This window comes from Podarcis melisellensis (genome assembly GCF_964234715.1).
Source record: "Podarcis melisellensis genome assembly, chromosome: Z".
Taxonomy (NCBI): Eukaryota; Metazoa; Chordata; class Lepidosauria; order Squamata; family Lacertidae; genus Podarcis; species Podarcis melisellensis.
In genome coordinates this window covers 25,645,431-25,670,346 of record NC_138547.1, presented here as the reverse complement: position 1 = coordinate 25,670,346, position 24,916 = coordinate 25,645,431, and the positions used below count along the sequence as shown (strand labels likewise).

Below are 24,916 nucleotides of genomic sequence, written 5' to 3'. Positions count from 1 at the left end.
TTGAACCACCTACCATGTGATCGGCAAGTCCTAGGCGCTGAGGTTTTACCCACAGCGCCACCCGCGTCCTGCTAATGGAAGCCTGTAGGCATCCACAAAAGCCAGGCCTAATGTTTACATGGTGAAATGATGTACATGACCTGCTTCCATTTGGCTCTCCCTTCAGAGCCCAACAGTAGTACTCTGCTGTATACACTGTAACTTTAAAGCACACTCAAAACACATTCTTTCCCTCAAATAATTCTGGGCACTGTAGTTCACCCCATCACAGAGTTACAATCTCCAGCAAGCCTTAACAAGCCATACATCCCAGAACTCTCTGAGGGAAAGAATTCGCTTTGAATGTGCTTTAAAGCAGTCAAAAGGAATCCAACATAAGTCCCCAGAAACAGGCATACTTACATTTCCTCCGGGCATTCCTGGAAAACCTAGGATGCCAGAGGTTCCCTTCTGTCCTGGGAAGCCGCGAGAACCAGATGTTCCAGGGAGACCTGAGTCTCCAGGAGGTCCTTTCTCTCTGCCTGGAAGCCCAGCTATTCCTGGGGGTCCTGGCTGTCCACGGGGACCAGGGAGTCCCTTGTTCCCTACAGGAAAGCAAAGCAAAGTTGTATGATCTGTGGTGGCTGGTAGGGAGGAAGACAGGGAGTCCAACAGTAGGTGGAGCTAGAGCCAATAAAGGCATAGCCAACTCAGTCTAGTTTTCCCAGTTTTGCCCTCTTCCTTCTTCCTGATGGACAACAAGGACAACACTGAGGGCTGATCCAGACTTCCTTTTTTGCCATGTTTCAAGGCACAGTTCCCTGCTTTAAAGCAGGCACCCCCAAACTCGGCCCTCCAGATGTTTTGGGACTACAACCTCCATTATTCCTAGCTAACTTGACCAGTGGTCAGGGATGATGGGAATTGTAGTCCCAAAACATCTACAGGGCCGAGTTTGGGAGTGCTTGCTTTAAAGTTCTGTGTCCAAGTGCCTTTCTTTCCTTTTTTTGGCCCGGTGCCTTCCATGTGAAAAACTGTTTTTTACCACTGAGTCAGAGCAAACGGCTATCTGCATAAAAATCTGAATTGCCATTTATTCCAAGTCAGTGTTAAAGAGTGGGTTTCCTCATACACTATACTATATCCCAGAAGCTTTTGATTTTTTTACAGGTCCACCAGATATGTAGAAGTGTCCTTTCTGCTTTACCGCATCATAGTATAAGATGAACTTTAAAAAATGTTTAAATATAACTTTGTGAAAAATACAGAAGCTTTCCTATTAAGAATAACAGACACAGATATAGCAAAAAAAGACTGCAAATTATTCCTTTATGCCACAGGTGCGGGGACGATCTTAATTGCCAAAAATTGGAAAAAAGAACTTGTGCCAACAAAAAAGAAATGGCAGGATAAATTATTAGATTATACTGAACTGGCCAGATTAACAGAGACAGTTAGGGGATAACCCAGACAAGAATTTCAAAAAGAATGGGGGAAAAGCAGAGAATACTTTAGCAAACAATGCCCCAAAATATATACCTGGACTTGTTTTGATTAATTTCTACAGGATACTGCGGTTTTTTAAGTCATAACTAGGAAAAATTGTAATAATCACATATAAAAGAAACAGTATACAAGAAGTAAATAAGGAGGCCATTTACAGGATAAAGGAAATATTTTATTTTTATGTTATGTTTTCTTTATGTAAGGGGATAGGAATTTAATTCTGATAACTAAATTGTCAATGGTGGTGGGTTTGTTTGTTTGTTTGTTTGTATGTATGAGCTGGCAAATAGAAGGGGAAGAAATGGAGGCAGTGAGAGATTTTACTTTCTAGGGCTCCATGATCACTGCAGATGGTGACAGCAGTCACGAAATTAAAAGACGCCTGCTCCTTGGGAGAAAGGTGATGGCAAACCTAGACAGCATCTTAAAAAGCAGAGACATCACCTTGCCAACAAAGGTCCGTATAGTTAAAGCCATGGTTTTCCCAGTAGTGATGTATGGAAGTGAGAGCTGGACCATAAAGAAGGCTGATCGCCGAAGAATTGATGCTTTTGAATTAAGGTGCTGGAGGAGACCCTTGAGAGTCCCATGGACTGCAAGAAGATCAAACCTCTCCATTCTTAAGGAAATCAGCCCTGAGTGCTCACTGGAAGGACAGATCCTGAAGCTGAGGCTCCAATACTTTGGCCACCTCATGAGAAGAGAAGACTCCCTGGAAAAGACCCTGATGCTGGGAAAGATGGAGGGCACAAGGAGAAGGGGACAACAGAGGACGAGATGGTTGGACAGTGTTCTCAAAGCTACAAACATGAGTCTGACCAAACTGCGGGAGGTAGTGGAAGACAGAAGTGCCTGGCATGCTCTGGTCCATGGGGTCACAAAGAGTCGGACACGACTAAACAACAACAACAAAATGAGCTGTTATGGATTATGTTGTAAATAAATTATTAATAATAAATAAAATAAAATAATAAATAACAAATAAAGAGTGGGTTTCCTGTGGAAAGCAGCAGGACAAAATGGGGGGGGGGGGGGAGGAAGCCCTGGTAGAGCATGAGACTCTTAATCTCAAGGTTATGGGTTCCAGCCCTACATTGGGCAAAAATATTTTCTGCATTGCAGGGGATTGTACTAGATGACCCTTGTGGCCCCTTCCAACTCTACAATTCTAAGAGTCTATGAAAAAAGGGAAAGCACTTGGACAAGGAGCTTCAAAGCACAGACCTGTGTCTAGAAAACATGGGGCAAAAGGTGAAGTGTGGATGAGCCCTGTGACTAAGGAAGAGCAGGCAGATGGGCAGTGCTGCCACCTCCTGGGTTGATTGTTAAGTAAGAATGGCTGGCTGAGGACTGGCTGATGTTGGTGAAGCAGCGTGTAAATAATAATAATAATAATAATAGTAATAATAATAATAATGTATTATTTGTACCACTCTGGGCAGCTTCCAACAGAATATAAAGTAACACAAGGAAATATCAGATATTAAAATCTCCCCGTTAAAGGGCTGCCTTCAGATATCTACAGAAATTTGTATAAATATTTTAATTTTTTATTCTTTATTGAAAAATAAAGGAACAAAATTACAAGTGCACAGAGTAAGATAAGACACACACAAAAAGAAGAAGAAACAAGGAACAGTACCCATGTAGAAAACAAAACACAACAACAATAAAAAATATATTGTGTACATTACTAAAAAAGAGGGGGAATTGTTTTTGTAATTAACCAGATATTAACTTACTATGGTACTTATGTAATTGAATTCCAAATATCATAAATTGAATTCCAAATATCATAAATTGAATTCCAAATATCATAAAATTTGTCCACTGGGAGTGGGTCCACTAGGCAGAAGGCCTTCTCAGTAGTGGCACCTGCCCTGTGGAATGCCCTCCCGCCATATGATGTGGTGTGGTTTGGCGTTTCTCTAAAAGGGGAAGTGACATCATTCTAGGCTGTTAAATAGGTGAACGATTGGTTACGGACAACAATGGAAACCGGATGGTATTATGTGAACTCCCACAAGTACCTCTAGGTCCTGTAAACCCTGCATTCCCAGCAACACCAGGCTCTCCTTTGCTTCCTTTGAATGCAAGCACCAGTTCTGGAGGTCTACGGACAGGAGGTCCTGGAGGACCCCTGTCACCTCTGTCTCCTGAAGAAGTGAAAAGAGAGACATGATGTGAAATGATAGACACCTCCCAGCCACACAAATTTACCCTAAGGTCTCTGGGTAGGTCGCAACAATTTAAAACACAACATTGAAAACCATCAATTAATGTGAATGAGTCCTAATGATATACATCTCAAGTATCAAAAAACAGGGTAAAGAGGTGTGTTTTACAGCAAATGAAATCTGTATAGTGAAGGTGCCAGACATAGCTCTGTGGGGAGGGAATTTCACAACTTAGGGGTTGAAGAGAGAATGCTCTCTCCTGGGACACCACCCCCTGAGCTTCTGAGGGAGGTGGAACTGAGAATGTCTTTAGGGAAAGAGGTCATATTTTAGATATTTGGGGCCTAAGACATCGAAGGCTTTAATCACTAACACGAGCACCTTGAATTGGGCCCCCAAAATAGCTGGTATGGGTCTGGCTTTGCCCATCCAGGTGAAGCTTGGCCCAATCCCAAACTGCCAGCCTTACCTTTTAAACCATCGAGTCCAGGAAACCCAATATTTCCGTCTCTTCCTGGTAATCCAGAAGCTCCTTTTGGCCCATTCACCCCTGGGATTCCAGGTAAGCCTAGCATTCCAGGGAAGCCGATGACACCTGCAAAGCCCTTTTCTCCTAGCATCAAACAGCAAATTGAATTTGTTACACACAGAGAAACTGGAAAGTAGCCTGCTGCAATGGTTTCCAATTGCTGGCCTGCGGACCTGCATAACTCACCCAGGAGGTCTGTGGCACCATTCACATAACAAAAACTACCACAGAGGTATCAAAATTTTCATGGCTTGGCTTTTGAAAAACAAGGAGTCCACAGTACTTAGCTATTTGGGAACCACTGGTCTACTGTATCAGTCTTTCACCTTTTCAGATCCAGGACTCAAGTCTAGCCCAAACATGCATGTGGGGAACTGCTCCCTATTGTTTTACCTTATATTTGTATGGCTGTGGTGGTGCTGTTGTGACCCATCTAGCCTCCCACCAGTAGGTCCTGATTAAGGACAAGCAAACTCATTTTAGTCCAGTCCTTCCCAGCTGTCAGAGAAGATAGGACTAAGTCCATTCCATCCCATTCCCAGGGAAATGGAAAACGATTTTTAAACAAAATCTACTGGAAAGCCAATGTTTAAACACAGGTAAACCCCTGGACTCTTGTAACAGAATCCACCAGAATGAGGATTCTGAAGTGGTTCATTGATTTGATCTGGGTTGTGGTCTGAATGGATTGGATTAGGAAAGTCCACTCTGGAATCGGAGTGAGGCAAAGCCCACCTAGTCCTGACACACACATCCTAGGCCAATTGAAGGCTAGTGGAAATTAAGCTTTTGGAAATAGCCCTTCTGAGGGGAAACAGGAGACAAGGGCCTAGACCTTTCTGTCACATAATATTGCGGGCAGACTTGCACCTTACCTGAGCCCTCTAGCTGAACCTATCCTCCAAGGTTGAGAGGAGAATGTGTTGCCACATTGGCAAATACTTAGCCCTCACATATCAAAAGTCTTTCCCCTTCCTTCCTTCCTTTCTTGTATGGCCCTTAATCAGTGCTTCTTTTCTGGGGGGACGCAGGTGTACGCATACCCCTAAACATTTCATGAATCTAAGTTTGGCCTCATTGAGGGGTAGTATTTCAATATGAGTAGAAAAATAATAGTACACCTAAACAATTTTTTTTTGGAAGAAAAGCACTGCCCTTAATAATAATTTTTAAAAACCCTACACTAAAGGCCCAATTCCTACTCTGTGTGGAATGAATCTCCTGATAAGATGGTATCTGCATGAGGCCTTCACCTGTGGAGCATAGTGATCAGTTGGGAATATATGGGGTAAGATAATCTTTCAACACTGCTTTCTGTGGCTGTCCCTATGTTATTGCTGAAGTATGGTATTATATGTTGTTGCCTTTATAATGTTTTGTTGTTTTTGTAATTGCAAACCCACCATTTAACACTACCACCTGAATCTTCTACACCCGCGTTCAACATTCTACCTACAAAGGCAGCCTTCAACATAATGTGTCCAAAATATTTGGAGGGTGCCAGTGCCAGATTGGCAACAGTGTGATATTCCACCTAAACAAAGTGCCGTGAGACAAAATTATTGTCATTACAATACATAGTTACGCAGATTGAATATTGACACTTGTTACCTTTTAATCCGGGAAAACCTGGATTTCCATCTGCACCTGGAGGGCCAAGTGCCCCGGGTAACCCGAGTTCACCAGGACGTCCTGGGAGACCAACAAGACCAGGGAAGCCCTTCATACCAGTGGGGCCTGGTGCCCCCGGATCACCACTTCTGCCTTTTTCTCCAGGAAGTCCTGAATCAAGACAAGTAGGGACTCTTAATTTCACATCCTCTCTTTCTCTCCCCTCTTTCAATCCGCCTCTGTGCTAAGCGTCGCATTGCGTACAAGAGGATGAAACCCCAAAATCATGCAGCCTTTCTAATATGCACGAGTTTAGAAATGCAAAAATAAATAAATAATAAGCATTAGTTATCTAACAATTAAAAGGCCTAGGAAGGTTACTGTCTACACCACTACACAACTGCCAATAGCGAAACCCCTTATGATTGGGTTAATTTAGGATTTATCAGCCAAGGTTCGGGAAGCGTCTCAGTCGTACTTGCAAATAACCAGGCCACAAGTTGGAACATCAGATTCCATTCGCTACCCCCACCTTTGTGCTGAACCAAAGAATGTGTGTTTCTAAAAAGAGGCCCAATGGTGCAAGGTGCTTTTTCCACCATCGCTTCCATCATTCTGCATTCCAGAATGCAGAAAACCTGTTAAATCCGTGGTCATTCCCAGGGGAGGTCACAGTAATGGCATCAGCCGGGCTGAATTTAGCCAATTTAGCCTCTGAACTCTTTGCTCAGCTTGCTTCCACCTGTAAATTTTTAATTTTTAAAAATGTTTTGTGGTTTGGTCCACCATAGTGAAGGGTTGAAGCATGGAAAAGGGAATGCTCAAATACATATTTTTTTTTTAAAAATCAGGTTGTTTCTGGGGAAAGCAGCATCTAAAATTGGGGAAGAAACCAGGCTAACAAGCTTTGCAAGATTCTAATTACAGCACTTAAAATTCACATCCTGATTTTTTTTCTCTTTAAAACAAACAGTGAAATATGTTTTATATTATATGGATGGAGGTAGCGGAGGAAGGGGAAGAGAGACCGTATTGAAACTGAAGTCCATGTTGGGGATTCCCAGAACACAAAAGCCTTGTCCAGGTTGGGTTGGTTGCAATATCTGAGCATACGAAGTACAATGTTTTGTGGCTGTTATTGGTTTCTCTCTCTCTATGATTAAAATAAGGGGTGTCACCTACAGTCAATGCAAGTCTTGTAGCATTAAAAGCTAGATAGCTGTTAGTCCAGGAGCTTTTATGCTACAGTGCATTTTCTCTCACCTTGACAGCCTATGTGGAGAACCCCAGAAAGCAATACAGAGTGACGTCAGAAATGGAGGGGTTGGTGGTAAATGGAAGAGAAACATGGTGAGGAAAAACAGACAAAAACATATGAAGAGGGAGAAAGCACGAGGGCCATGAATGAAATGAATGACTCAGAAAATGGTGGTGCTTACCTGTAACTATGGTTCACTGGGAGCGACCCATGCACAGGTGTAAGTACAGGCGAGCTGCTTTTATAGCTACAAAATGTTGAGGAGCCACCCTGCCCTGCCACTTTGCAGCCTCTGGGCCACAAACCCATGAAAACATTCTCCACACACAAAGGCCACAACAGCAGCATGAACTTAGAACACTATTATACTACTTTAACTGTCATAGCTTCTCCCAAGGAATTCAGGGAGCTATAGTATGTTAAGGATGCTGCAGGTTGTTTAGGAGAGCCCACTCAGAGAGCGACACTTCTCAAGAGTTCCCTGGGAAGAGGTATTAATTGCTAAAAACACCCTGGGAACTGCAGCTCTATAAACTAATGCCTGTGAAGGACTGGACCTCTTTAAATAAGGTGAATGAGGCTGACTGGTGCTGGAACGACATTCTGACTATGTTGTTATGTAGTCTCCAGCTGAACAATGTCTAGAGCTGTCCAGGGTGCCACTGTGCCTGAAACGATTAACTTACCTTGTCAGAACTTAGATCCTGCCCTATTTTTGCCTTGTCTTGCTACTGGTGCAAACCTGAACATTTGCTTTGGGTCACCAAGGCTGCTTGGAACAGGACCGACAACACCCAAGGCTCCCCAAGAATATGGACATCGCATCACAGGTTTATAGGCCCATCACTATAATCCTGCCAAGTTGTATAAAAGCAAGGAAAGGGGGCTACAGAATCCAGTGTCAGTCCTGCTGAGAGCAGATCCATTGAAATTCATGGGCACGACTAACTTAGGCTGACTCTGTGTAGAAGATAGTCGGATGCGACCCAATTTTTGCCCATGAAGGTAGTTATTCCCATTTGATACACAACCTACCTCGAGATCCTGGGAAGCCGACTGCTCCCATTGGACCTGGCTTTCCTTTAATGCCAAAAGGGCCGCCAGGTCCTGGAGCTCCTCGTGGTCCATCAATGCCCAGAAGGCCTGGTTCCCCACGTCCACCTTTTGCACCTGACAGACCTGGCCTCCCATCTGCACCTGAAAAGAGAGAAGTGGTTGGCCCCTTGAAACGGCTGTTTCAGATCCATGGGTTGAGATGTGAAAAGCATGTTGCAAAATTCAAGGAAATGCAGTATGACACCTACATTCAAAGGACAATAAATATGGCAGACAGGCATGGCTTGGCTAAATGGAGAACCCTGGCAAGCCTAGTATGGCTATGGGCCAGAGGTTCTCCACCGCTGTACGGTGGACCCTCCGGATACAAACTTAATTCGTTCCAGGGGTCCGTTCGCAACCCGAAAATTACATTACCCGAAAGTAATGCAACCCGAGGTACCACTGTATTAGAAAATCCAGAAAGTGCCAGACCCCAAATTTTCATCTTATTTTACCTGGGGTTCCCAGGCAGATCTCCTATCCAGGCACTGAGCAGAACTAGACCTGCTTACCTTAGGCATCATGGCTGCATCATGGGCTCTCTCAGACCAGCGGCCAACTCTAGCAGCAGCAGAACTAACCTTTTGGACCTGGAAGGCCAGGTTCCCCGAGGATGCCTTTATCTCCTGCCAATCCTGGCAGACCAGGTTGCCCTGGAACTCCGCTTTCAGCACCAAACACTTCACCAGGCTGCCCCCTTGGCCCTGGCAAACCAGGGGAGCCTGGATTTCCAGGCAATCCATTCGTCCCGTCAGGTCCTGGGGATCCTTGTGGTCCTGGCTCTCCACGAATGCCAGAGAAGCCTCAAATAAAAACAAGAGCAAAGATGTAATGACTTTTATGTTACAGCCTGAATAAGAATTAAAATAAGAAAAAAATAATTGAAGATTAAAATGAGAATGATGCAAAACTATCTCTGCAGTCAGTCAGTGGAAACTGCCCAAAAACAGGACTGACACATGACTGATAGACCCACGACTTCTGTTTTGGCCCTGTGCTATGAATCAGAAATTCCTGTGGTCAATTCTTGCCTCTATCATGAACTTGCAAGATGGCTTTAGGCAAACTGGCTGTAGTTTAACTTGCAAGAGTGTGAGGCAATTAAAACAGACCCACCTTACAGGGCTGTTGTGAAAATTGCAAAATGAAAGGGGGGGTAAGGAATGTGAGGTAGTATGAGCACTTAAATTAGCCTTCCCTAAACCTGGTGCCCCACCTATTTTGGACTATCACTCCCATCAGGCCCACTTATTTCAAGTCAGATTCCAATCTTGGCTCTTACCTGGTGGTCCTGAAGGCCCTTCTACCCCTGGTGATCCTAGCGGCCCTTTAAAGCCATTTAATCCTGGCTGCCCTGGAATGCCTGGCAGACCTTTTCTGCCCTTGGAGCCTGAAGAAGGGTGAGGAACAAAATCAGTTAGGCACAAGAAATAAAAAGTTCTACAAAAAGTTGCCAGCATTCCCCCTAACAGACACATTTTGCATATGATTTTCCTTCATAAAAAGCTTTTTGCATGCTATTTTCCACTAATATATGCATGTTCCTACACACTTTGTCCTAATATACACATTTTTTTTTAATAAAAATGACTGGAGAACTGCTTCACAACATTCAGAGAAGTGTGCATTTTGAAGGATGGTTGCATTTCATTTTTCACATTGTTGAAGGAAAAATGAACCAGAGAGGTTCACAGCAGGACAGGGCAAGGAGTGTATAATATTTCATACCTGGAGATCCTGGGGATCCTGGAGGCCCAGGTGGACCAAATGCTCCAGGAATCAGACAGGGCAAAGTTATACCTAAAGGGGGGAAAATGTGTGCCAAAAAGTTACTTGGTCAATAATGGTTGAACAGGTCCATGAATCCTCTTGATTAAAAAGCGCTCAAGAGTAACATTTCCAAACCTACCAGAGAATAATGTTTTCTAACTTTATTTTAAATCCTGTTTTGACTTTTGCTCATACTTAAGGCTTACAGTAGAAGGGTGGGGAGGATATGTATTCAAAAGAGAATGGCCCAGTCCAGGGATGGCGGAACCATTATACCCTCCAAGTGATGCTGGACTCCAAGTCCCATAATCTTAGAGTCTGGCCACATTTGGAGGGCCACAGATCCACCACTCCTGGCCCCATGTGATGGACCAAATGATCCTAGGCCTTGCCCCCACATTCTCTTTACCATACTGGTTAATTGTCTGGTTAATTCCACATGGAACCACCCTGTTTCACAGAAATACAAATGCTCCTGCAAACTGTTTTAGGATTTTCAGTATCTGAGAAACAAATCTGCCTTGCATAACAGCTACAACAGGGCTTGTTTAAAATGTGCGGCCTGGATCTACCCCACAAAATGCCTCAAGGCAGCCGGTGTCTGGGATATAGGATGCTGTCTCTAGAGCAGCGAAGAAGAAGAAAAAGAAAACTGAGATAAAGGGCAAATTCAATCCTGATTCTTGATCAGGAAAAACAATCACAAGGTCCCCCTCAATCTCCATTGAAATAATAATAATAAAATGTGTGACTTATGCCGAGGTACACAGGAACCCATGAAGCTGTCGAGACCATTTGTTTATCTAGCTGAACGCTGCTCATTCTACAATGTGATTGCAGACAGGGGCTATTGCAGATTGAACCTGGGACCTTCAACATCTACATGCAGTGCTTTCTTTTTTTTAAGGTGCCAGTACTCACCATGAAGTTGTTGCAGTAACTGCCACACTTTAACATTTTTTGGGGCGGGGGATCGTACCAGTACTGTTTACCCCTAAGTACCCCCAGAAAAAAGCACTGAAACTATGTACTCTATCATGGAGATATGGCTCCCCCCTCAAAGTACAGAAACATAAGGAGCTGTCTTATGCAGTGTCTGACTATTGTTCCATGCTGCTTATTTCTTTGTACACTGACTGGCAGCAGTTCTCCAAAATTTTAGACGGGGGGGCATTCACATCTCTCCCTACAGATGCCAACGTGCTCACAAAGCATGTGCTCTGCATCAAGCTGTAGTCCTTCCCCAAAGAGAAAGAGAAATATATATCAACTTGTTCCATTGCCATTGTGAGGAACACATGCAATAAGCAAAGACGTGGAAACACTTAGACACAAGGAAGCAGAGGGTTAGCGTGGGAACACGTGATTTGGGGGCAGGGGAAAAGCACATGAAAGCAAGCTCTCCATTGGCTGTATCCCCATCAACCTGCTGCAACCACCAAGTGTGTCCCTGCCCCCCTCCCAAAATATTGTGCAACATGCTTCTCTGTGTGCCTCAGTGGAAAGGAAGAAAATTCTCCCATCACAAGTCTCATGACTGGCCTCACTCTCACCTCCCTGAGCGTCTAAGACTTCATTACCAACCTCCTCACCGCAGCAGCAATCACCTATACCGGTTAAGCAAAGGAGGAGAGGTTATAAACAAAGGCAGGAGAAAAATAAAAACATAAAGCCAAAAGAATAACCCGCAAGTCAAAGAGTCATTTCCTTTGAACCATAATTCTCCTATATTCACAGGTACTGCAAACAGGCCACAAAGGCAGTCGATCAAGTCGAGAGGAAATTCATAAAGCTTCAGACCCTTGTGATTATAGGAAGTAATATTTTTTGAGTGGTGTGTGTGGTTTGGGCAGAGAAATCTACGAAAGCCTGTTTTGCTTGACACAGTTTTTTTAAAAAAACTGCAAGATGAAATGTATTTCTCCATAAACAAAATGTTAAAATAGGCACAAGCTAGAAATTGTATTAAAAACAAAACAAAAGCAGCAGAAGAAAAGGAAAGAAAACATCGCCATTGTTAAAATTGTTCTGAAAAGCTGGCATTGGAACCTAGGAATAGGGAGGATCTTTTTGTTTTACTTTCCAAAGTGATTCAAACAAGAACATAGAAACTGCTCCTTAACAGCAGGAACATTTTCAAACCTATTTTGGCTCACTTGGGCTTGGAATCAGGGTTCAGCATCCTTTTGGAAAAGACCAAAGTCCTGGAACCCTACAAGGGCCCATTGGTACTAATCACTGACCCACAGCTGCCAAGGGAGAGCAGTAGTGGCCTCTGACATTTGCCCTCTTTCTACAGGCCACGGTAACGAGGCGTGTGACACTGTCCTTTGCGCTATGCTCCCTACCACACTCTTTTGCCCTGCCATTGTTTGCAAAGCAGTTTGCACACACACACACACACACACACACACACACACACACACACTGCACAACTAACTTCTACTCATCTGATTTTTCTTTTTGTCATTTCTCTATACAGTAACATTCTTGACCATTTAACAAATGCCATTTGCTCCCTGTTTCTTTCTTATTTGGGCTTACAGCACATGTGGAGAACTTTAGGCCCTCCATATGTTGCTGAACTACATCTCCCATCAGTCTTAGCAATGATGGCCAATGGCCAGGTATGATGGGAGTTGTAATCCGGCAACACCTGAAGGGCGAAAGGCTCCCCACCTGATTTACAGCTATCTTTTCCAGGTGTGCAAAGGAGATCCTTGCCGAAGTAGCATCTGTGAATATACTTTTTAAAAACTTTTTTTTTATATCCTATGATCGTTTACATTATTTAGAAGACATAACAATGAATCTTCTATCAACCCTATCCCAAGTATGTCATTTGCAATCTAGGTCACCATCCTCAAATTACTTCTAGCCTTCCATCATTTCCACCATATATGTACAAAATCTGCTTGTAAGGTGAGAAGTTAGAAATTTGGTTGGCATTCAGCAATAAATGTCACATGGGCTTTGTTTACTGTTTCAAAGAGTAACCCCAAATAACTTACCTGGAGCACCTGGGGGACCAGGTTGCCCTGGATATCCGTCAAGTCCTGGGTCACCTGGAGGCCCAGGAAGTCCAGCTGGGCCTGGGAAACCAACTCCAGGAAGACCACTCTCTCCACGCCGACCCTTCAAACCAGGTAACCCTGAAAAACCTTTGTCTCCTGGAAAGCCCAATCCACCATCACCCTAAACACAAACAAAAAAAGAGATTTTTAAAAATCTCCAAGTAAGAGAAGATTGGATTTCTTGACTGGAAAAAATCAAAGTTTACTGCATAATTTAAATACAAGACGAAAACTTGTTGTTTAGTCGTTTAGTCGTGTCCGACTCTTCGTGACCCCATGGACCAGAGCACGCCAGGCACTCCTGTCTTCCACTGCCGCAACCCCTCAAATTATTATCCGGCTTGGTTTTTAGAGAATAATTCATCTCCTTCCTTACAACCAACCAATCCCCACACTCTCATCCTCCTTGTGGTCTTATGGATCTCTGATGTTTGCAGTAGCTCTTGGGAAAACTTTGCTTCCCAGGTCTACTTATACCTCACATGTTGCTTTGCCAGAGAGAGGAGTGAGAAACCCCCACTTCCCCATGTTCTTCTGTTGCCAGGAGCAGCCAGGTGGGTGGGTGGGTGGGTGGGTAGGGAGGAGGGAAGGAAGGAAGAAGGGAGCATGCAAAATCACTGTTAAAAGGGTGGAAAGTTCTTAAAGGTGGGCACTGTGGTAGGGATTGGTCTCTGTCACAACTTTAGTGGGGTGTATAATGGATTCCAGATTAATTCAAATTAACTCATATTCAGCAAAACCATTTTCCAATTATTTTGGCAAGTAGTTTGGTTTATTCCAAGCAATATTATCCACATCTGTGAGAGCTCATCCATCACCCATGAAGATAATCGCATTATCCTGTAGGATACTTTAGAAGGAATGCTGGCTTTCTGAATATTACATTGACGTTCCTCCATGGTAGCTTGGACTAAGAGAATGACTCAGACCAAGGAATTCTCCTTTTCCACAACTCATTAAGACCAACATATAGATGAACTGTGGTCAAAATTACAGCCCACAACTGTTCAGCATTTGATCACCATATTGCCTATCCAATTGCTTTGGTAGCTACCCTTGCAAAAACCAGAAATATGGGCTTTTTAGAGACTTTCCTCCATGCAAGACTCCCCCACCAAGCCACTTCAGATATTTTCCCCAGGTCTGTTGATTCTGCCAACCTCAAAAAGCCTTCTTGTCAGGGACCTCACCCCTTCTGTATTCTGTACGGTGCATGGCATGTTGTTGACATCACAAACACAGCATGTTGTAACAATAATGGGCTCTAATGCCCAGGCAGATGGAAAAAAACACTTACTGGAGGGCCTGGTCGACCTGGCAAACCAGGTATGCCATCCCTACCAGGAACTCCAGATTCGCCTGAAGGCCCTCTGGGGCCGACATTCCCTGGATCTCCCTTGGTGCCTCTGCCTGAGGACAGATACGGTTCTCCTTTCTCTCCTTTGATGCCTGGAAGACCAGGCTGACCAAAGAAACCCTGGGATGCAAACAAATGAAAAAATAGTTAGCAAACAAAGAGATATACAGATGCTTCTTCTTAGGAAACTGTAACAAAGGACTGGGTGGGAAGCATGGAGAATGTTTAGGGATGAACATTTACTTACCGGTTGACCAGGTGGCCCTTGTGCACCATCTCCTGGATCTCCCAAAGGTCCTTTTGGGCCTGGTTCACCAGGTCTTCCAGGCTGACCAGGGGCACCTGGCTCCCCTTTCAAGCCTGCTTGTGTGATCCCTCCATCACAAGCACAATCTCCAGCTTCACCTGGGAAACAATGGTTCAGTTCTGTAATCACAGTTTAGAACTCAAACCATGACTAGAGCCTCTCAACATCCACCAAACAAGCCACGATTTATAGAGCTACTTGTCTGCTTTTGTCTTCACATCTGTTCAATACACCAATTCCTAAGTGAAAATCCTTCTTGGATGGAGTGTGAATACCATAACTTTATATCAATTCAGACATCACTTCAAACCATGATTAGCACAAACCTGGGTTTGCAAACTGACTTCAGACCATATCATCTGATTCTACTTTGCTGGCTGATTAATAAACTGTGGTCAGCAGAGAACAAACCAAACAATGGTTATGTTTTGCTAGCCATGGTTGGCATGATGGTAGAATTAAGACAATATTTGCTCATTAGGGCTTATTTCCACTTCCCCATGATTTTCATTTCCTGATGCATATGAAGCCCCACCTCTTTCACCTTAATTGGCATTTAAGCTCTCTGACACAGACCCTGCTTTGCACTTTTAAGGGTCCCTGTCTAATTCCTCCCATTGTTGGGAGTTTTGCCTAGCAAGGCTGGGAAAAGCTGTTGACAGTGATAAAAACTTCTCCACGCGAAGCGCCACATCTCTTCTCTGGAGATGCATTTAAAGGGACAATATAATGAAATCATTTGGACTCTCCAAAGATCCAGAAGTTTGCAGAAGTTATAAACCACACACAAATATGTTGTTTCAAATTCACAGTGATATTCTGTCATACCACTGGTCCATCTAGCCTTCCCCAATCTAGTGCCCTCCAAAAGTTGTTGGATTTCAGTTCCCATCAGCCCTAGCCAACATGATCAGTGGCCAGGGATGAGGGGAGCTCTAGTCTAGCAAATATCTGGAGGGTCACAGCTTTCCCATATCTGGGCCTCTATCCAACATAGTGATAAGTTAAAGCCATTTAGCAATATTCTTGTCCCACTGATTAAATGTTGTTAGTAACTTTCTTGCACCATAGATTGCAGAAGCTGTTGTACAAAGCTTCCGCTAGCACAGCTGTTGCTGTCGAGTCTTTCTGCTGTGCAACACTAAAACTCACCCACCTGCTAGTGCAAGACCCCTTGTACTAGCAGACAGAGAATGGATACAGCCTCTGGTCTACAATGACCAGCAGCAGCTCTTCAGGGTTTCAGACACAAGTGTTTCCAGGCCCTTCCTGGAGATACCAAGGATTAAACCTGGGGCATTTGTATATAAAGCACACATTCTACCAAAAAGCCATGCCTCTTCCTCCAAATTTCCTAAATGCATTGTTCCTCTTCATCTCACCCAACCTGCAGTCACCATGTTCCATGAACAAAGGACCATGCAATGTTCAATTCTTGGTGACATCTGGGTGAAAATGCACAAGGGCCATGGAAAATCTGCTCACCTTTGTAGCCTTTTGCCCCGAACAGTCCTGGTGGCCCTCTCTGTCCTGGGGTTCCTGTCTCCCCGGGTTCTCCAGCAAGGATCGCTCCCGGAGTAAATATGGGAACTGAAGATTTGGAATAAAACAATTCAGAACAAGCTTACTTGAAAGATTGCCTGACCCTGCATAGACCTGTAAGATCACTTGGGATAATCTGTAGAAATTTAACTGATCAAACTGTACCCTTCGCCATATCACAGGGCAGTGACTCCCAAAAGAGTATTTTTGAACACTGCCCCTGCACTATGAGATACCCTTCCACCTCCCAAACTTGACGCATCATCCACCAGTTGCTTCAGACGTCCTGTAAATATTTATATTTTTGCATGGGCTTTCTTTGCAGGACTAGAAGATGTGATTAGGAAATTACTGTTTCTTGAGACTGTTGTATCAAGAATTTCTGGTATGTTTATTTTTATAGGGCTTCAGTTTTTAAAAACATATTAAGCAGTTTAGAAATACTTTTAAACAAACAAACAAACAAACACCATGAATTTGTGGGGTGGAAGAATGTGGAAAACCACAAGGCCATGAACATGCGACATTTCACCAGCACTGTGGGATTTTCACTTTTTTCTTCACAGCATGGGGAGGAGTGGGAGAACATTTATGCTGAATATGATTTCATTTCATTTATATTTCTCTGATACCTTTGCCCCCAAGGAGTTCAATACGATGTACATGGTTCTACCCCTCACCCATTTTATGCTCTCAGCAACACTGTGAGGTAGTCAAAACAAAAAAAATCCTTCCAGTAGCACCTTATAGAACAACTAAGTTAGTTCTTGGTATGAGCTTTCGTGTGCATGCACACTTCTTCAGATACACTGAAACAGAAGTTTCCAGACCCTTCTATATAGTGAGAAGGTGGGGAGGGGTATTACTCAGAAGGGTGGTGGGAATGGGCGATTGGCAGATAGCTGTGATGAGCCTGTTGACGACTCTTAACGACTGCAATAGGTCTTACAGGAAAAAGCAAGGGGTGAGAAGGTGAAAAATGGCTTTGTCATGTATAATGAGATAAGAATCCAAGGTCTGTGAGGTAGGTTAGGCTAAGGGCCAGTGGCTGGCCCAAGGTTACCCAGTGAGCTTCACAGCTGAGTGGGGACTAGGACCCTGGACTCCCAGGTCCTAGTCCAACTCTGTAGCCACTACACCATACAGTACAAAAACTGAGCACCGTAATGTACTTACATGATGGTCCAGGCAACCCAGGAGGACCTGGCAAACCTGGATCTCCATCTCTGCCTGGTGGACCAGGCAACCCAATTGTTTCTCTGCCTGGGTCTCCCATGTCTCCTTTTGGTCCCAGATCACCTGGGATTCCCATACGACCCGGGGAACCTAAGACAGACAAGATTTGTTTCACATTTCCAGTCATTAACACTTTATAAAATTATCTGCTTATTAATATCTATCTTTATTCTTTTAATTGCTGTAAAGAAAGAGGAGCAAGAAATTTCCCTCTATTGCACTGGGAGGGCATTCCCCCTGTAGGTCAATATTTTGTCACTGATGAAATGTTAATGGGAGGAGTTAACAGTGGAAGAAGAGGAACATAAAAAGAATGAAGGGAGCTATACCATCCTTTCTACAGAGTCCAGATCACTGCAATCACCTGCAGAAGCCCTCTTAACTACCTCCCCACCACCCCCAGTTACCACAAATTCGTTTTGTCAAATCTGAAACAACGCATAACGCAAATCTCTTAAAATGCTTGTCTATGATTGTGAGCAGTTAAACTATACAGAACGTCATCCAGGTTGGTGGCCACCACTGCCTCCTGTGGAAGTGAGTTCCATAGTTTAACTATGTGCTGAATGAAGAAGTCATTTCTTTTATCTGTTCTGAATCTTCCATTATTCAGCTTCATTGTATGTCCACGATTTCTAGTATTGAGAGGGAGAAAACTTTTCTTTCTCCACACCAAGCATAATTTTATAAACTTCTATCACATCCCCTCTTTCTTGCCTTCTTTCTAAACTAAAAAGTCCCAAACTCTGCAAACTTTATTCACAGGGGAGGCACTCTGTTCCCTTGAGCTACCATGCAGATTGTTCAGTTAAAAGAAGAGGAAGCAAAGAGTCCAGATACCACTGGAATTCTGCATCTTAAGGCAAGGATCCTCAACTGTATTACCTGGAGTAAGTGCAGGAAACCCTGCTTGGCCAGGAAGGCCTGGTAAACCATCGAACCCTTGGTCACCTCTAGCGCCGGGGGTTCCGCGTGTCCCAGGCTCTCCAGGAGGTCCTGGCATTAAACAAAAGGAACAGGAAAAGACTTCAGACCTATCTTGCATTCATCTCACCAAAATCACCATGTTCACTCATTGTGGCCAAGGCCACAACACTAAGTGATGTTGTTGCCTTTTAAATCAACTTTCTTTTCCTTTTTTTAAAAAATGCATGCAAACAAACAATTCCCAATTTCCCATTCTCCCCCTCTGAGCAAGCGGAATATAATTTTTTTGATGATCATAAATAATAAATGCTGGCACCATCCCTACCTAACATTTCTGTATATATTGACTTGACTCACAATGAGTGAGGAAGTCTGAAGGGGGGCGGGGAATCTTCACTCATTTGAAGTTAGGATGGAACTATAGACACCAGCACATCTGATCACAGCTTGCATCTTTAGGTCACGTTTAGCCCTTGGAAACTCCATGGTGGGGCTCAATAATAAAAGTTTTGATTTCTGACAGCCACATTTCCCAAGTCTTCGACTCGAGGCTTTCATGCGATTGCTGTGCTGCTTCCCTTTTGATCCCATATTAGCTGTTGTTTATCTGTTTGCTTTGTAAGACAAAACCTCCCAATAAAAACTAATTTAAAAAATGTTCTGAAGACACATGAGTGGGCTTTATAATGTGCAAACTGTTTAACTGCTGTATAAAATGAACTGTAACATGTGATCTAGCCTCATCAGAGGACCATTGATGAAAAGTTGTATGTCTGTGTCAGTGGCTGTGTACCCCAACTTTTGGGGTGCCCTGCTTTTTACTTTTTGAAACCTGGCAACCTTATGTTTAGTCAAAATTGTGCTATGCTTTGCCCTGCCTGGCAGCTAGCTAGCTAGCCTGCCTTCCACAAGGAGGGAGAGACTAGAGCTGGCACACTGAGCAGGCCTTGCCCGGAAAGGAAAGTACAGAGTTTAAAAGCTTTTCCTGTGCCAGATCCACTCGGGGCTATCCAGCAGGAAAATAGCAATTAAACACTCAGCTTTGCTTCTTGGGCAAGGCCTGCTCAGCGTGCCAGCTCTGGGACCGGTAGGGATGGTCTCATGAGAACTCACGGGACAATCTGGCTTCCCACAAGTTCTCACAACAGCATCCCCACCTTGCCTGCACATAGTTGAAATCTCACATAGTTGAAAGTTCTCAAGTTAGATGGGTGCAAGATGCAGGCGTATTGTATATCAAAACCTTTGCAAGAGAATGAAGAAGAAAAACGCACCCGAGACCACGGCACCTTCTCCATCAACAGTAACTGTAGGACCTGGTGGACCAACATCCCCAAAGTCGCCCTGAAAATGAATCACAATATATATGTATACATGAAATGTGTGTATGCGTGCATGTCATACACGCAACATGATTACAGTTGCCAATAGCAGAATTTGAAATATTTTACAAATATAGTTCTTTGAAACGGATTCTGTTTCTTCTTGCAATGGCTGTTCTGGCATTTGAGATTTGTTTTGTGAGCTGGATTGTAAATCAACACAGACCTATGCAAGTTAGACCTGACAACAAAAAGTTACAGCACGGAGTGCTCCTATTCAATGTTACAGCTGGCTAGCGGCACCCCTTTTCAGGATACTCCATTCCAATCCACTGTCCCCAGTTTCTGGGGCCACTCAACCCTTATTTCACTGTGTTTCTATCCTGGACGGTGGGTTTAAAACTTTTTTTGTGGGGGTATTTCTCAAAACCTGGTCCCTGCTCCATGCCCCAATGCTGATACCTTCACCTCCCCTAGGGCATGGATGGTGCCATTTCGGCTACATATAGATTGACAGAGAACTGCATTATTTGTTATAAGTATACAGTGAGCATGCAACTTACACGGGGTTCACATTCTGGGATCATGCCTAAAGCCAAAATCTCATACAGTCAAAAATACAGTCAATGGTAGGTGGGACTACCAAAATTCGTTTTTCCCAGATGCCCACCTGCTTTCCTTAAAAAAAAAAAAAAAAGCTAAGCATATAAAGCTGAATGTGCACAAGTTAAATGTGTGTAAGTTGCAGGCTAACTGTATTGGATGCTCAAATGCTTTTGTTTGCTCCATATATCCTAAACATCAGCACTTGTGGTTCTTGTTTCCGTTCAGGAAATTACCTTTCCTCCTGGTGATCCATCCCGTCCTGGAAATCCTGGTTCACCTGATAAGCCCTGCATGAAAATTATTTATTATTATTTATTATTATTAATGAAAACTGTGATCATTTCTACCCACTTCTATGGTGGCATGCAGAACAGCAGCTTGTAGCTCTTACCTTATGCACAAGAACAACACAGTACAGTGGTGCCTCGCAAGACGAAATTAATCCGTTCCGCGAGTCTCTTCGTCTTGCGGTTTTTTCGTCTTGCGAAGCACGGCTATTAGCGGCTTAGCGGCTATTAACGGCTTAGCGGCTTAGCAGCTATTAACGGCTTAGCGTCTTTAAGAAAAAGGAAACAAACTCGCAAGAACTTGCAAGACGTTTCGTCTTGTGAAGCAAGCCCATAGGGAAATTCGTCTTGCGGAACGACTCAAAAAACGGAAAACTCTTTCGTCTTGCGCATTCTTTGTCTTGCGAAGCATTCGTCTTGCGAGGTACCACTGTACTGAATAAGAGGATACAGGGGGCAGAAAAAAGAAGCCTCCTTTATTGCCACTAGTAATATATTAGGTGCTTGGATTGTAAGCAGCTTTGAGAAACAACATTCACATTTGGAAAGAAATACATTCATTATGTATTTATTTGGAAATTTATAGCTTGCTTTCTAACTATTATTCTTGGAGTGGCTTACTATTTTTGTAATTAAAAGTGCAAATACAACAGTAACATTGCAAAAGGACATTACAACAATCACAGGTTGACACAATGAGCTGACCATAAAGACAACATAGAATCATAGGATTGGTGGTGGTGTGCTCCTTGAGGTTTTCTAGTTGAACTCATACTTGAAGCAGGAAATCCAGGCCAAATCATTCTCAACAGCCAAAAAACTGCCTGCAAAGGAAGGTCTTCATTGCCTGCTTAAAGGCACAAAGTCCTGGGATGTGCTGCATAGAACTTGGAAGCTGATTCCACAGCTTTGGGGCCACCACCAAAAAGGACCATTTTGCCAGTGGCTGCCAGTACGGCACATGGTGGGATTTGAAGTCACTACCTACCGGTCTCCCTAGGCCTCCATCAAATCCCTTCAATCCCATATCTCCCTAAAAAGAAAGAAGGCAAAAGTTAGTATTGAATATTTCTGCAGGCCTCAAGAGACTGCCTGACTCTGGTTTGACTTTTACTATTACATGGAGATCCCACTATCCAAATGCTCATTATACAAAAAAAATCACTTATCCAAACATGAAGACTTTGTATCCAAACCTCACTATGCATACCGCAGATGCAGATATCCAAACAGCAAGATCTGTGTGCAGTACTATAAACAAATAAGCAGCCTTAAATAAGCCTTCTTTCTTTCTTTCTTTCTTTCTTTCTTTCTTTCTTTCTTTCTTTCTTTCTTTCTTTCTTTCTTTCTTTCTTTCTTTCTTTCTTTCTTTCCTTTTTTGATGGTCCATGGCAGCCATTTTGCCAGAAATCATGGTGGGAGTGAGGAGGAAGGGGAAGAGATCAAACAATAAGAGAGCATTTTTTTCCTTCCTTGTTTGCCTTTTGTAAGGGTTCAAAGGGTTTTCCTGGGCTTTCTCGTCATTTTGAGATCAAAATTCAGTAGTCAGGAACGCATTAGAAATTTCCCCATAGGGATTAATGGAAATTGTTGACTCGTTATGCGAACACTCACGCTTACCTAGCAAGCCATTTCCTGAAAATGCACTGCGTTCAGATAGTGTGACCTGCATGTATTCACACCAGTGGCTAGCTACATAAAGTTCCTGTGCCACACCACTCACAGAACTGTAGAAATTATGGTATGGATTACATTTTGAATATGTCCAGGTTAACACATGGACCACGAAGAAACAACAGCTTCCTAGGGTAGGGTTGGGGAAGGAATAATCCACAACTAGGTTTGAATCCTAAGAAAAGCAAACTGAAAGAGGAGATTCCCATCAATTTCTCCCTCCTGGCTTCTTCAAGAAGGGCCCCTGACCTCCTGACGGGGCTTTTCAGGGGTCAGGAGTAGCTGCAGGGGGGAAGGAAACTGTCCTTCCTTGAACTTCCTAAAGTTAACTTTTCTTAGGATCCAAGCCAAAGGCTTTATTTAGGGAGCGTAAGGGAGCATGTTTGTATTGTTTCGGAATTTATTTATTTATTTTAACTCTTAAGGAAAATACACACATGGAGTGAGTTGCTGCTGGCATTATAAGTCAGGTCAACTGGACATTTATTCTTTACCTAAATGGAATGGTTTGGCTCCCCGCGGCAACCACTGGGGCTCTGTAGAGCAATGGCGCCACCCCTGAATCTGAAGCCCAGATGCCCACAGCAGCAGTACCTGAAAGTTTGGGGTTGCAGGGGGTTGGGCAGGCAGATTGGGCCTGATCCCTGGGCCACCTTCGAACAAGGCCCAATGGTGGCAAGCACAGATTGTGAGGCCAGCTCAGGATGCAGTGGACTGCATGCCAACTCATCTCTCCCCATCCCAGGGGAGAGTGTTCTATCAGGCTCCACTGGAAAGGACACCACTAGCTGGCTTCCCATCTGCCCTTGTGATCAGCAGCAGTTGAGAGGCCCTCTTAATCAGGAGAGGAGAAGAGAACAAAAGGATACCACTGTTTAGGGCTGGGCGATACCTGGTTTTCAACATTGTGATATATCACCAGCTACACGTTGCAATATACTGCTATATCACGATGTCTGAAATAAGGATAGAGCTATGTAGAGGCATTGGCTGGCTTCATGGTCTCCTCTACATTGTGATATTTTTATAGTGTGCGCACACGTACACACACACACACACACCATGATTCACATTACATTGCCAGGTCAAAAATTATGAAACCGATATCACAATATGGACTTCAAACTGGTTTGGGACAATACAGTGGTGCCCCGCAAGACGAATGCCTCGCAAGACGAAAAACCCGCAAGACGAAAGGGTTTTTCGGTTTTTGTGACGCTTCGCTAGATGATTTTCCCTATGGGCTTGCATCGCAAGACGAAAGCCCATAGGGAAATCTCAGGGACCTCTTTTAAATGCTGGCGGTGGGGAGCAAAGCCTTTCCCCCCCCTCCGGACTTCAGAAGAGGTCCAGGAAGGCCGGCGGGGGCGAAAGGCTTTGCTCCCCACCGCCAGCATTTTAAAAGCGGTCCGGGATAGCAGGGAAGCGCTTCCCGCTATCCCGGACGGCTTTTGAAGGCAGGCGGGGGGGAGCAAAGACTTCAGAAGAGGTCCAGGACCTCTTCCGAAGGCGGGCGGGGGGCAAAAGTCTTTGCTCCCCCTGCCTGCCTAACCGGGGGCTTTTAAATCGCCCCGGGACTGTCCGGGGCGATTTAAAAGCCCCCGGACGGCTTTTGAAGGCAGGCGGGGGGGGAGCAAAGACTTTTGTCCCCCACCCGCCTTCGGAAGAGGTCCAGGACCTTGTCTTTGTCCCCCTGCCTGCATTCCCGGGGGCTTTTAAATCGCCCCGGGACAGCGGAAAAGTCTCGCTCTCCCGGAAAGGCAGGCAGGGGGGAGCAAAGACTTTTGTCCCCCACCCGCCTTCGGAAGAGGTCCAGGACCTTGTCTTTGTCCCCCTGCCTGCATTCCCGGGGGCTTTTAAATCGCCCCGGGACAGCGGAAAAGTCCCGCTCTCCCGGAAAGGCAGGCAGGGGGGAGCAAAGACTTTTGTCCCCCACCCGCCTTCGGAAGAGGTCCAGGACCTTGTCTTTGTCCCCCTGCCTGCATTCCCGGGGGCTTTTAAATCGCCCCGGGACAGCGGAAAAGTCCTCCGCTGTCCCTGGGCGATCTTAAAATGCTGGCGGGCGGCAGCGAAGGCTTCGCTGCCGCCCGCCAGCATTTTAAGATCGCCCCGGGACAGCGGAAAAGTCTCCGCTGTCCCGGGAAGGCAGGCGGGGGGAAGCAAAGACTTTCGCCCCCGCCAGCCGTCAGAAGAGGTCGGGGGACAGACTGTCCCCAGACCTGGTCTGAAGGCAGTTCGGTTTCCATAGGAACGCATTAATTGATTTTTAATGCATTCCTATGGGAAACCGTGCTTCGCAAGACGAAAAACTCGCAAGACGAAAAGACTTGCGGAACGAATTAATTTCGTCTTGCGAGGCACCACTGTATATTGATATACCACCCAGCCCTACCACTGTTCAGTCTGAATCCCTTGCAGCCTGGCGTTAAGTGGAGCTCAGGCTGCAGCCTAAAATGCTTAAAAACATATGAAATCAAGTAAGTATTAAAATATACTTCTAACCAAGTAATAAAAGACATGACTAATGGTGAACGCACTGCAAACTAACCCTAAGCACCATGAACACCTAGCGTAGTGGGGGCATTTAGGAACACAGATGCACAGGAAGCTGCCTCAGAGCCAAACCTACTGCTCCCTACTGTCAACTCTGACTGGC

General features: G+C 44.4%; 1 protein-coding gene across 3 annotated transcripts in view; it reads right to left on the bottom strand.

Annotated features, from left to right (window-relative positions):
• Positions 1–24,916, bottom strand: part of COL4A6 (collagen type IV alpha 6 chain) — a 184,616-nt gene that overhangs the window by 24,971 nt on the left and 134,729 nt on the right. For 2 of the 3 annotated variants that reach the window (XM_081897303.1, XM_081897302.1), the window contains exons 16-33: positions 21,575–21,619; positions 20,533–20,586; positions 19,646–19,715; positions 18,330–18,440; positions 17,385–17,534; positions 16,152–16,256; positions 14,607–14,764; positions 14,300–14,479; positions 12,940–13,123; positions 11,482–11,535; positions 9,887–9,958; positions 9,441–9,548; positions 8,740–8,961; positions 8,096–8,257; positions 5,803–5,973; positions 4,132–4,275; positions 3,516–3,641; positions 403–584 (exon numbers count right to left, since the gene is read on the bottom strand). In XM_081897303.1, the coding sequence (XP_081753429.1) occupies positions 403–584; positions 3,516–3,641; positions 4,132–4,275; positions 5,803–5,973; positions 8,096–8,257; positions 8,740–8,961; positions 9,441–9,548; positions 9,887–9,958; positions 11,482–11,535; positions 12,940–13,123; positions 14,300–14,479; positions 14,607–14,764; positions 16,152–16,256; positions 17,385–17,534; positions 18,330–18,440; positions 19,646–19,715; positions 20,533–20,586; positions 21,575–21,619 (2,298 nt within the window). The remainder of the gene's footprint in view (positions 1–402; positions 585–3,515; positions 3,642–4,131; positions 4,276–5,802; positions 5,974–8,095; positions 8,258–8,739; positions 8,962–9,440; positions 9,549–9,886; positions 9,959–11,481; positions 11,536–12,939; positions 13,124–14,299; positions 14,480–14,606; positions 14,765–16,151; positions 16,257–17,384; positions 17,535–18,329; positions 18,441–19,645; positions 19,716–20,532; positions 20,587–21,574; positions 21,620–24,916) is intronic. The other variant, XM_081897304.1, reaches the window with a different exon arrangement.